This window comes from Oryzias latipes, chromosome 22, assembly GCF_053564925.1.
Source record: "Oryzias latipes strain Hd-rR chromosome 22, Olatipes_Hd-rR_3.1".
Classification (NCBI taxonomy): Eukaryota; Metazoa; Chordata; class Actinopteri; order Beloniformes; family Adrianichthyidae; genus Oryzias; species Oryzias latipes.
The window spans coordinates 17,000,968-17,014,104 of NC_136258.1; the positions used below are offsets into that span (position 1 = coordinate 17,000,968).

General features: G+C 37.9%; 2 protein-coding genes across 9 annotated transcripts in view; one reads left to right on the top strand and one right to left on the bottom strand.

Moving 5' to 3' along the window:
- The window catches only part of ttll5 (tubulin tyrosine ligase-like family, member 5), a 53,514-nt gene extending 42,650 nt beyond the window's left edge, over positions 1-10,864 (bottom strand). For all 7 annotated transcript variants that reach the window (XR_013653222.1, XM_078940979.1, XM_023951958.2 and 4 more), the window contains exons 1-11: positions 10,116-10,864; positions 7,423-7,529; positions 7,262-7,344; positions 6,569-6,675; positions 6,250-6,380; positions 6,086-6,168; positions 4,541-4,610; positions 4,362-4,446; positions 2,632-2,733; positions 2,429-2,520; positions 2,193-2,300 (exon numbers count right to left, since the gene is read on the bottom strand). Coding sequence is in view for 6 of the 7 variants with exons in the window: in XM_078940979.1 (XP_078797105.1) it covers positions 2,193-2,300; positions 2,429-2,520; positions 2,632-2,733; positions 4,362-4,446; positions 4,541-4,610; positions 6,086-6,168; positions 6,250-6,380; positions 6,569-6,675; positions 7,262-7,344; positions 7,423-7,529; positions 10,116-10,174 (1,027 nt within the window). In the remaining variant the exon portion in view is untranslated. The remainder of the gene's footprint in view (positions 1-2,192; positions 2,301-2,428; positions 2,521-2,631; positions 2,734-4,361; positions 4,447-4,540; positions 4,611-6,085; positions 6,169-6,249; positions 6,381-6,568; positions 6,676-7,261; positions 7,345-7,422; positions 7,530-10,115) is intronic.
- erg28 (ergosterol biosynthesis 28 homolog) lies at positions 7,140-13,137 on the top strand. Of its 2 annotated transcripts, none has more exons than XM_078940985.1 (5): positions 7,140-7,280; positions 11,310-11,533; positions 11,638-11,728; positions 11,807-11,925; positions 12,010-13,137. In XM_078940985.1, exons 2-5 carry the CDS (start codon positions 11,401-11,403, stop codon positions 12,096-12,098), a joined length of 432 nt encoding a protein of 143 aa, XP_078797111.1. In that variant the 5' UTR covers positions 7,140-7,280; positions 11,310-11,400; the 3' UTR covers positions 12,099-13,137. The 2 variants fall into 2 exon arrangements, with proteins under 2 accessions (XP_078797111.1, XP_004082377.1); XM_004082329.3 differs by lacking the exon at positions 7,140-7,280 and adding an exon at positions 10,995-11,128.

Here is a 13,137-nt window from a genome sequence, read left to right on the forward strand (position 1 = left end):
TGATACTACAGTGTGGATTCCTGTAGACAGAGAGCAAGTGTGCATTCAATAGGACCAGTGGGGAAAAGACAGATGAGTAGATCCGGGTGGTCCTCTGAACCGTCACTGTCTGCCTGTGGAAACTCAATGCTGCAGATGGACTAAGAATGTCGTAATTAACTTGCTTGAGGGCAGAACAATGAAATTACGCTCAATTCAACAGTAAAGTGATCTAGCTGAAGGAAGATAATAAGCATGTGCACCACAGTGTGTTACGTATCCCAAGCCAAAGCTTGGGATCTAATTACTTTTTGTCGTGCAGGTTTATTGATAAAACCGCCTTTATCTAAACCTGATACTCATGCAAATGCAGGTTTATGCAATCATCTTGAAGATACAAAAATGTTTTTGTCCGATTTGATCAAAATTTGCAAAGATAAAAAAAAAAAATCAAAATAAGAAATTTAACAATCCCAATGTTTCTTTAAAATTCTCCCTTTTAACCTTTAGGACGTTGTCATGCAATTTTAATACAGAACTGTCACATGAATGCTCTACCGTTGGCTGCATTTCGCGTAGCGCCTTCAGTGTTCCTAAGTACCCCAGAGGTACTCCAAAGGGGTGAGAAGCACTACACTAATGAGCAGCTAAAACCGTTTAATTATGGTACAGAAAATATGTCCCATGTTACATATATGACTTTCTTATTTTTTTCAAATGTATGCCCCATACCTTTTTGCACAGTGATGTTCTTAACTTTTGTATTTATTATTCAGGATCATTTCTTACATCTTAGAGATTTACAAAAGATTTGACATTTGTTGTCTCCAACATGATCTTCTTTTGATAATCAAAAATGTTCAGTGAGGGTTCAAGAGTGTTTTTTATCATTGCGTTAGGTGACTAATATTTTTTCAAAACCCTGAGTTCTGGTACAGAATTCTTTCTGTTGTTATTTTGTTTCATTCTTCCAAAAAAAGATTCAGGAATGCAACAGTTCAGTGTTGTCATGTTTCCAGTATCACGATTTTGCTCACTGGGATGGTAAACAAGATAGACTTTCGTTGCATCAATCCTTTTAAATGATGAGCTGTAATCAAAATTTAAAGCAAATAATGATTAAACTTTACTTCACAATTCCTGGAAATTTAATTCATTTGTATTGTCTGAAAAACAAAAATATATATTTATGTCAATAGATAGTACTTATGCATTAAATATTGATCAGCTGCAAAAATGACATTTAAAAAAAACGCGTGCATAAAAAAGATCAAATGGTGCCAATTTTTTATATATACCATTCTTTCAACATTCCTTTTTTTTGTGTTTGCAGGATCATAATCGGTTCTACAGATGCTTTTACAAACCTTTGAGGTTCCTTTGTTTTTTTTCTTGTGTCTCTCGGGTGTGTGTTTGAGGCTTCTTTTGCCACATTTGTCAGTAAACACCTGCATGGTCAACCCTCACATACAATGCTAATGTAATTTTTCAACCTAGCTGAGATGCTGAGGGTGGAGATAATATCTTCATGCAGGCGAATCCCTGACTGTGAACTTGTGCTGCTATGTGCCCAATAAAGCCCAGACAACCACCAATCAGAGGGCTATTATGTCTCTGTCCCATCTGCAAAAGCCTGTATCATCTGAAAGGTAAAAAGCCTTGTGAGCAGGAGAGCGGGAATTATAAACAAACAGAAACAGTGAGTGTAAAGGAATAAGAGACAGTGGTGCTGAAGGAGGTTGGTCCAATAAACTCGCTTTCAAACCCCAAGATCTCAGAAAGACTGCCAGACTGAGAAAGAGCACAGACAATTAGTGCCAATACTAACATCGGTAATAGCTCCAGAATGGAGTTCACACGAGCCCACGGCTGAGCGAGACTCGCCAAGAAAACAGTGGGTCTAAATCAGGCGGAGTTGAACGGCAACAGAAGAGGTGAAGCGATTTCCTGTTTCAGTCGACAGGCAGGAAGGCTCCACGCTGAGGAAGGACGCTCTGCTACCTCAGCACAGCTCAGTGGGCAAGGAGTATGGGGTAACTTATTGGACATTGAATTTGAAGCTGAAAGGAAATGTGGTGGGAGTGGCGAGCAAAGAATAAGAAACTATCCAGAACCCAAATGTATTCGGACAATAAATATAGAAAGTGGTTCATGTACTGAGACTAAAATCATTTTTTTCCACTTAAAATCTAAAGAAAAATGAAAGTATTTACCAAAGCAGTTGGTTTTGTGGGGAACAAACGTCTTGCATGCGGTGGATATCTGGTGCTCGGCACTAAGGACAGCTTTGATGATAAGGTCCTCGATTTGACTCATCAGTACTAGACCAAAAGAAGAATTTGAATTTGAAGTTTTTTCTTAAAGAATAGGAAAGAATAGGATGTTTGATCAAATTTAAGGACAGACTTTTACTCTACAAATCAAAAACAAAAGCCATGGTCTGACTCACATGTGGTGTCCTTTCCCTCCTGCTTCAAATACCTCAACACTGCACTCATACTCCATTTGTTCCCATAATCCTCTACTTCTGGGTCATCGCAGCTGAAAAGCAAGAAAGGCACTTCAAAAAACCTGATCTATAACAAAGAGATGAGTCAGGGGCTTCCCGTCAGAGCTTTTAGTGCATGCATGCTTCGCGCTGATGAAGCTTACCTGACATAATCACTGCTCTTTTTGTTCAGACTGTAGTTGGTGAGATGCATAAAAGTGTTCTTGATGTTAGTTGAAGTCTGATCGTACTTCACCGTGGCAAATCTGCAGGAAAAAAAAAAAAAGTCAAAACATGATTTGACTTCCACATTCATCAGGTTGACACTTGACTCAATAATAGGGGCACTTTGAGGAGAGATTAGTCTGGTAATGTTTTCAGAGGGGTGGATGCCACATGTGCAATAATGAGAATTCCTTGGCACGGCCCATATACCTAAATACCAACACCAACAAAGGAATTTCGAGAGATAAAAGCCGGATTCAGGTTTGATCGTGAATTATTGCTCAGTTAATAACAAAGCCAGGAACCACAAAAAAAAAAGAGGCCAGTGGCACTCTGTTTTCTGCAAGAGCACGCACTCACATCAGAGCGAGGCGAGGGGCCAGTCGCCCCATAAATTATCTACCCCCTTCTGGCAAATCTGCATCTCATGCCATCCTGTTCTCAGTGTGGTCATTATTTTGTTGTGAACAAACTCTGAAAAGTGGAGCGATTACATAAAGAGCTCCTCTGAAATGATCTTTGAACAATGACACAATCAGTAACATTTTGTTAGCACATCGTTCAACAGAAACAATGGGCCGCTTTGTTTCAGGATCACCACGCTGCACACTGAAGTGAGTCTGCAAAGTTTAGGATGCCCCCTTCTGGACACTGAAGGAATGCCAGCAAGATGAATCTTAACAGCAAAAGAAGTTATATTAAATAAAAACATATATTTCAACTATAGCTATGAATGAAAAATGAAGCTCTCGTTCCCTTTTAAAAATAAATGTGGAAAAATTAGGGATGCAAAGAAACCAGGAACCTTTTAAACCACTTTAAAAGTTTAATTTTGACTTTTGTCAAAATGTTTGTAGAACCGATGACTGCAATGATACAACAGTCAGACAAAAAGATCTTTAAGTCCCATTCCAATCAGCTTTTGATCTATTTTCAAGGTGTTCCTAATGGTCTTTTTAATATGATTATGCCATTTTTGCCTTAATCGAATAACCTGTTCATTTTATAGGATATAGTTTCTGCAGAGCAGCAGTAGATCATCAGAAAATTAACTCTGAGTTGTGAGCGGGGCGGTTAGCATGGAGCAACCCCGCCCCCGTTTCCATTCCCAGTGTTGAGAGCTCTCTGTTTAAGCATTTTTTCATCTGCTCCTGATTCAAAATAATTTCAATAAAGACAAACTCAGAAATGCAATTTTATTTTCTTTATACATGTACCCTATCATCTGAAAAATGCCATAAGAAAACACCCTTTTCATCAGCGTGGGTAGTTTCAATCTTCCTGTTTAGTTCCACTTTACATCATGTCTTTTGTATTAAAAGTATGTGTATTTTTTTGTGCTTTAAAAAAAACATTTGTTAACATCTTTAAAGTCTGTCTTGATGCTTTTCCTCTGTGTTTATCTATTCTTGAATGCGCAATTAAACTTAAGCTATCATAAAAAGACATAATTCAGAAGTTCAATTACTAAGCATATCGTTGAATAAAAGTAACATCTCTGTTTCTTCTTTGCTCTCTTAGAAAAAAAATGATTTTCGTTGAAGGAAAACCTTTAGGCTCATGACCATTCATCAAAGCAGAACAGGCAGATGGCTTTTGGAAGACAAGAAAAAACAATCCTTGACTTGAAACCATGTCATTAATTGTACAGAAATCGATGTGCGCTTACCGAGCCAGTCCCTCCTCATACACATAGATGAGAAGAGGATCGTATGAGGTTACCAACACATACAAACGCATGTCAAACTTGAAGTCTGTGAAGAAGACATTTAAAAAGTAATTTATAAAGCTGTTTTTAGTGTAAGCATGTCAGCTCTTCAACACATTTATAATAGACGTGGATCTCACCATCTATCAATAGTGGGTTGTTAATATAGCGGGAGACCAGGATGTTGTCATCCATTGAGATCTGATTTGGCTGCGGAGACACAAATGAAGGCGAGTTTAATGAAAACACAAAGGACAAAAAAAAAAACCATGTGGGCGGTGTTTGATCTTTGAGTTAAAGAGGTGAAGCTAAAACTCTTATAGAACTGCACTTAAAAGTGGGCTGACGTGACACGGCGCTCAATCATAAACATCAAAAGAAGCATCGGATGAGGAAAAGTTTCAGTGACGCTGGCAATGGCAGGTCAACCTTCAATAACAGCCTATAAAAACACAATCTGGTGGTGGGAGATGGGTCATTTATGAGGCTGAAATGTGTTGCAGGTGGCGAAGTTGAGAAGAAACCAGAGGAGGGGGAGAGGGGGGGGGGCAGTGTAACCTCAGCGCTGGCGGGAGTTCAGAGGAAAACAGAACCCAAAAGATGAACGTATTTCTTTCTTCTCTCCAAATATCAAGCAGACATTCTTTCCACTGTTTCATAAAAATGCCTGAGAAGAAGAAGAATAGTGCAAATGTTTTCCAAGAGCAAGAACCTTGTTGTGCTCCTCCAAGAGCGGGGCCTTGGAAGTGGCTGATTTACTCCACGAAGCTTATTAATGTATGGTTGAAATCTATTTTAAAAGACAGCTGTATCAGTGTAACCCCCCACCCACCCACACACACACACACACGCTCTGATAACATCCGTCCAAGCCTGAGTTCACACGCCCTTTTCATTGTTGCTTACACATGGATCAATATGATTTATTTTTCTTATGAAACATAGATTGACATTGAGATTAGTAGCAGAGCATGAAGCAAAAATATTTTTTTATTCATCGCCGTGGCCTTGAGGTTAACGTTCATTAACATTTTTTTTATGCATCAAGTGAAAATAAACTGGAAAATTCAATGCAAAAACACACTACTACTGAAAACTAAAGTTTTTGAAAATCCAGAAACGTTACAATATATTTTTTAGGAAATGCCACAAAAATGTTTAAATATTCAAGAGAAACGATGGTGTGTGTTGCTTAAAGCTAAAAAAAGTTATAAACTACAAGTTCAGAACTACAACAAACACGAAGCTGACCAATTTTAAACAAATGAATATCTTTGTTTTTTCAAACACACAATGACACAGGTTTATTTAAGTCTGAAGCTTCCAAACCTGGGTGGGGGGGGGACCACCCAAGCTGCTCTGAAGCGCACGCTGACTTCAGGGAGGGAACACAGGAAAATATATAACTGTTATTCCTAATGATGTTTGAGTTTGATGGTTTATTCCTGAACTTTGACAGTGCACTTTTAAAAGGTCAACCAAATTCATAACAGACTGTCACGACTGGATGTGTTTTCTTTTTTAATAGCAGCAAACACCACCCACATTTTGGCCTCCATCAGTCCTTTGAGTTGAGTTGGGTCCTTAACTCAAATCTGGATTTTATCGTGTCTAAACACTGACAGGTCAGCTCTCAGTACGGTGCTTGAGGGGAATGAAATGGGAGGGTGTTAAACGTTACTCACATTGCTGACTAAATAGATGCCCCGTCCTCTTGATGATGCTACTGGTTTAATTATCCATGGTCCCTTGTCTTTGGCAAAACAGCCTGAGCAAAAAGAAAGAATATAGGACATTTAAATCTGTGCAGAAAGGCTTGGACTAAATCATTGGGGTGAGGTTTTCTTACTGCGGAATTCCTGGTACTCTGAGGGAAGCACGAATGTCTGAGGGATGATATGAAAATGTTTGAATCCGTGAGTCTGTTGCATTCGCTGGATGTTTTTATACAGCCGGTCTTTGCGGGTTAACTCGTACGACCTGGAAATGAGCAGAGACTCCGGTTAGAAAGCGTGCGACGGTCAGAGCGCCCCCTGCCCCCGACCGCGGCATTAACGTCAGGCTTCCACAAGGCATCCCTCCAAGCTAAACACACGGCCTGAGGCGAGCAGCAGCGGCTTCCTACAACCCCAAATGCAAAGAAGATGAACTGAATCGCAACACCCCACCTGGGAAAGTGATTGACCTTCTGGAAGTCTTGAAGGCTGCGCAGTATGTAAGGCTTCAGGTGAGATCCCGTCCACATCAGGTTGAAGTCATTACTGTTCGGGTGAACCTTGAACAAAAGAGGCCGTCGTTAATCTTAACTGACAACTTTGATTAGCGGAAAACCCGAAAAGGGATAAATTTAATCATTGAGAACCAAAAAAAAAAAAAAAAAAAATTAAAAAAAAAAAAATCAACATTCACATTCTAAAAAAAGAATCAGGCAAAGTGGAAGGCCCTGCAAAAATAAACTTCCAACATCTCTCTCTCAGGAGGACGGCCAGCTCACAGAGTTTCACCACTACCACGTCATTTTATCCGTTTAACGTTGTTTATATTCCAAAAAATCCACATCACCATTCCGCCTGGTGAGGACCTACCCCAGATGTTTTCAATGAGGGCTCATTAAAGTTTGGCTCTGTGGAGACGGTGGCAGACACTCGTCTGCCTTTAGTCAAGGGTTAAGTGTCGTCAGACAAAATTAAAACAAAGGAGGAATAATCATGAATGCTTAAAGAGACTGACAATGATATCCCAAAGATGGAAAAGACGACTGTTTCCGTTGGATGAAATCCTTTTTTTTTCCACTGAGGACTTTGAAGGCATCCTTTGCTGCATCAAATGTTCATTTTCTGTGGTGTAGGGGTGAAGGTTACCTCATGGAATCCATGGTTGGTGAGTATTCCTCGCACCAGGCGGCTTTCTGTGCGCACAATCTTGAAGGCCATATTGTATCGCTCTGAGCAAAATAAAAGACAAGAAAAGCTCAATAGTGTCCTTCAAGGAGCTTCTATAGTTTGTGCGAGTTCTTATATACCTCCCACGGAGCAGATGCTCCGGTCTTTTGAGACAGCAGCCTCGGGTAAAAACAGGAGAACTGGGATTGTCTTGCTCAACCCGCTCCATGAGATGCACTGATGGTCTCTAGCAGAAAACGGACAAAAAATAGGAAAAGTGTCTCAATAAACACATTCTATACACTGAAAACTTTTTTATTGGAGCTAAATCGTGCGCATTTATGACTTAATGTTGAGAGAATGTGAGCCAGCATTATGTTTACCTCAGCAGAGACAGATAAAGTCAAAATCTTACACACTATCAGGAGTAAAAACAAACCAGTGTCTCATGCGAGCATAAACTCGTGTAGAAGTCCAGATTACCTCATAGAACCAGACGCAGCCTGCTTATCAGTTGGTACATATAATGGGGTTAAATCAGGTATGACTGCTATACAGTAGATAAGAGGGTGGAAAGCAAACATCTTCGTTGGTGTAGTTTTGGACTCCACAGACAGCAGATTTAACTGCTCTGATGGCACTTTTGAGATATTTTGACAGTTTCTGCTGGTTGATTTTTATAAACATCAAGACCCTAGAGATGCAGATGCCTCTGTATTTTCTTATGGAGCGAAAAAAAACAACTTTATTGTCCATCTAGTAACACCAAGTTGTTGCAACAAACAAAATGTAAACTATTGCTCGATAGACACTAATTCAGAAGGTAACATCCACAGAAATGTGTGAAGTTAATGCATTTAGGTCACAAATGAACACATCAGTGTCCATAACTATCTTTTATGGGAAGACCTTGCATAGATCCTGTGCATATAAGAGCAGATAAAAACTATTAAATATGAGAAAATATGGGATAAACAAGTCAGTTGAAAGAAGAATTAGGAAACTTTTATTTTGAAATATTAAAGGCAAAATATCCCCCCCTCTTTTTTTAAAGGGTTTCGAAAAGAGATGGTTAGTATAATGTAAAAAGTTCAAGTTTTAATTATGAGAAGTATGAATTGAGAACTGCTGTAAAATAGTCTTGTTGTTGTTTAATGTAATATGCATCAGTGTGAATGGATGTTTTATGATTATATAAACAGATATATATCTCTCATTCTTCCTTGTTTCAAAATTGTATTTTTTCTAAATGGTTTTAGTCAGAAGTAAGCTCTTCACTGTTTACTCTGTAGGATCATAATGGACGTTGCATGTTGGTTCAGATCGACTGACTCCTCAGCGAGGAAAACTGCCAGTTTGGTTTAGTTTCAAAGCAGATCTATTTACTTGGAGATTAGGCTTTAATTCGAGGCAATCGAACCTAAATCAGGAGATGCAGCCTAAAAGCAGTGGCTCTCAGTGAGGTATGACTAAGAATAGTTGAAGAGGGAATTATTTGGCAGACAAGTTCAGATTTTCCTCCCTTTTGTTCCAAAGCCTTTAACCAAAAAGCATCCAAACGCTGATTTTTTTTTTTTTTTTAATTGCATGTTGCTGTAAATAATTGAGCAGAATCCAGGACAATCCTTCGTTGTGAAGCCTTGATTATATAAAATAGTAATAAATTATGGACAATCAGAAAGGCAAAGGCTTGGCAGAGTTGAGGAAACTGCTTTTTGGTCCACAGGGGTTGAACGTTAATCATGTATTAAAAGGCTTTTAAAAGCAGTCAAGAGGCCCAATAGGCTAAGAACCTAACAGGAGACAAAAAGAACCTGCAAAGTTTACAAAGCATCCTGAAAGTGAACTACAGCCTCTCCATGGTTCTAACAACTCCTATTTGGAAAAACAGTGAAAACACATACCGGTACAAAGATAGTTCTGAAATGATCAATAAAAGATGAAAAAAAGTTCTAACGTTTTCTTTTTTTTGCAGATTCTTAATATTTTCTCCTAAAAACATTAGTGACTCATGGGACTTCTTGGTTTATCGCACCATTAGTGCAATCTAGATTCGCCATCCATTTCGTTAGTTTGATGACTAACTGTAAAAGACTAGACAATATATACATTTTTTCAATAATAGTTGAGAAAGAAAACCTTTGGAACAACTCAGATAATAATAGACTAAAAAAATGTTAATTGAATGGAATATATCAAGATTCAGAAAGACGAGTTTGATGTAGCTCTTTTCTCACAAAAATACATAGTAAACTATAATATTGGATTACTAATACAATGTTAATCAATAGCATCCATATGTCAAAGGTCTTATGGGTTGTCTTAGGAAATAAAAGATGTTATAGCATCGATTGCTATTGAAATTTTACACCACAAATATACAGAAGTGGTATGTTTGTCAATTGAAACGTATTGCTCCTCTGCAAAATAAGCCAAAATAAAGAATACATTAATAAAGATTAAACCCACATGCAAAACATATATTTAGGGCAAAATCTATGGATGCTTAAAAAGACTATAAGAAGTTCTTAAAGTTGTTGTTAGGTTTTGCCAAAAATAAATATAAATATATTAATCATTCTTTTGGAATCCTTTGACTGGTCAAGTAAAATCTATATATTTATAGATATGATGCAAAATGAATATTTAGGTGTGTTTTTTTTGCATTTGATGCAGAAGTTAATATGAACAATGTTTATATTGGTATACAATTGTGATTTCTTGATAAATTATGTGACAATACTTTTCTGAAGCAGGTAAAAGTGGTTTGTTTGGTGGACAGGAAAACACCTGCTTTGTTCAAACCGTTAACACACAAGGGAGATCTACTTACTCTTTCTCGTCTTCTGAGGAGGATTCAGAGTCTCCTTTCTCTTTGACAACCGCTGGCATTTTTTAGGTGAAATGTGAGCGGCTGTCTTGTCTTTTGTTGTTCTAACAGCTAATAGTGACAGATCAGCTTAAAGAAGTCACCGAGCGGTTCATTCACTTACTGTTGAAATGACCAAATACATAAACTTTATCACTGTGATTTTCTACGCATTTGTAAACAGATAAATTAAAGCTGTGATGTAAGTCACAAAGGTAAAACACTGCGGACATTGCAACGGACTAACAACAATCTAGCGGGAGTCAGCTTAAAGACGTTTTCCATATGCTACTTTAGAAGAAGACCGTGCAACCAAAAGCCAGCTTACGTATAAACCCCTTAAAGCGGATACTTTTTGGGAAGGAAACCCCGTCAGCACAGAAAACTTGAATTAGACTTTCTAATGAGTCTGTTGGTAGCTAGCTAATGTGATATCGTCGGGGCTTATTTATCATTCTGATAAACCTTCCTGGTTACTACAACAACAGAGCAGCAACAGATAACCGAGCATGCGCACTGGCTATGATCGTTGTATCTCGTCGTTTTAGTTATTCTGGCTATATTTATAAACGTGTATTGCGCACTTAAAGTATTCGTCAATATAAAACAGTGTGTGCTCTAATATTTCTTTAAACAACGCCGTAATATCTTTATACCTTATCTAAATGTATTGGATTGTTCTCTCACTCTATCTACAACTCTTTTCTCAGCACAGCCTACCTTAAATGAATACTTATTTCTTATTGGTTGCACCAAAAGAATGGGCGGCACCACTGCTTTAGAAGGACCAATCAAAACAGTGGTACGATTAATGGAACCATCTTCAATGTTGTCCCATTGGATAAAACTTACACTTAAGATTGACTGACTTGACACTGCAAGGAGAGTCAAACACTCGGATGGGACAATTGCGTATTTTATCATTTTTATTTTATTTTTAAGGATATTATGACAGTATAATTTATTAACATTTGAAGGTAAACATTTTACAGCTATATTTTTTATTTAAAGTTAAATGACATAAAATTATCAGCAAGGTTAGCTTGTGTACATTTTTTGTATTGCCAGTAGTACTAGCTGATTGATTAATTAATGTAAGTATTGGACTGGAGCGATAGAAACCTAAGTCGTTTTTGTTTGTTTCTGTTTATTGTTCAGGACTTGACTGACCTTTAGCTGTGACGTTGTGTGTCCTGCTGGGGTCTGTCCGGGCTTTGCGGCACGTGCGTGGGGCAGACAGACAGGAGAGATGAGCCGCTTCCTCAACGTCCTGCGGAGCTGGTTGGTGATGGTGTCCGTCATCGCGATGGGAAACACGGTGCAAAGTTTCCGAGACCACAGCTTCTTATCAGAAAAACTCTACACGGGTACTCCAGAGTTTGGTGAGCAGACAATTGCTTTCCAGTGAAAACATTAAAACAGGTCGAATAACAGTGAAAGAAATGACGGATCTGTGGTGTTATTTTCTGTTTGGTCACGTTTTTAGTGAATGGCCTTCAGGCTCGCACTTTTGGAATATGGACTTTGTTGTCTTCCATCATCCGCTGTGCTTGTGCCATTGACATTCAGAACAGAACGTAAGGCTGCCTCTGCTAGTTTCTGCTGTATGTTTTTTTTTTTTTATGACTGCTTTAATGTGTCATTAACCTCTGCAGGCTGTATCACATCACTTTATGGACCTTTGTGCTGGCGTTAGGCCATTTTCTATCAGAAGCCTTCATCTACAAAACTGCACCACTCACTATCGGAGTCATGGCTCCACTTATTGTTGCAAGTGAGTATAAAAAGTCTAAATGATCAAAGAAAACAATCATTTGTTGGGGGTAAAAAAAATCCCATCCCCATCTCGTTTTTGCAGGTTTTTCCATCATTGGGATGCTCATTGGATTCCAGTGTTTTACAGAGACTCAGGAGGAAGAGACCGTCCGACAGAAGAAACGAAACTAGAGGCGACTTTTGACCAGTCCTTTAACATGCCCTTTTATATGTCTATCCCGATATGTATGCATAAATGTATTTTCACAAAATGAACAATATTCTAGAGAATTGATGCATGCCAAAAGGTCTGTTTTTATTTTGTTTTAGTCATTCATGAGAAATATTTCGTAAATCAACCCTCATCCATATTTTTCTAGGAGCATATGCGACCCAAAGAACCCCTACATTTTAAAATAACCAGGGTTATTACCCATCAGTTTTTAACCGAATAGTGTTGTGCATAATTGAACAATTTCAAAAGATTTTAAAAGAAAATGGTTTTTGTCACTGCTTTTCAAAAATATTTATAGATGTTTGAATTGTAGTGAACATGTCAGCTCATGTCCAAAACCTTACTTTCTCATTTTACTTTTGGCTGCCATTCAAATTTACTGCCATTTTCTGCATTATATTTAATGCTCTCTTTCTTTTCTTCCATTAGCCTGTTCAAACAGATTCACAAAAGAACATTTTATGATCGAACTAGAATATTAAATGCCTATTATTAAAATACATTTAACTAAAGTGTTCTAATTGTTAAGTTTCTTGTTCTGTTTAGTTGGTTTTGTAAATTGTTTAGTTTATTTTCCTCTTTTTCTCATTACCCAATTGTTTTGACTGTGTGGTTACTATCCTATCTTTTTTGTGGTCATCTTCATACTTGTGTCACATTTGGCATTTCTTTTATTTTGGTGACATCTAATTGTGATCCCCACATGTAATGACCCATTGTCCAACTTGTGTTCATTTTGAGGGTTTTCCATTACTGTGGTGTCTTTGTGGTTTCAAAGTTTGAATGAGTTGGTTCTCTTTGAGTCTTTTTTTCCAGACATTCCTTATGCATTATTCTTTTAATTTATCATTTGCCTGTGGTTGTTTGACTTTTCTGTGAATCTTTTGAAACTGTTTCCATTTTGTTGTGAAAAAAATATCCTGCAGGTTTCTAGGATGAAATTGGGCCTTTAGGTACCCAACTCTGTCTTGTGTAAACAGAAAAAGTCACACTCAA

Excerpts from the sequence above, each read along its gene's own strand:
- erg28 (XM_078940985.1), top strand. The coding sequence starts at position 11,401 with ATGAGCCGCTTCCTCAACGTCCTGCGGAGCTGGTTGGTGATGGTGTCC. Across the intron at positions 11,729-11,806 it reads ATTGACATTCAGAACAGAAC|GCTGTATCACATCACTTTAT; the intron begins GTAAGGCTGCCT and ends TAACCTCTGCAG. Across the intron at positions 11,926-12,009 it reads GGCTCCACTTATTGTTGCAA|GTTTTTCCATCATTGGGATG; the intron begins GTGAGTATAAAA and ends TCGTTTTTGCAG.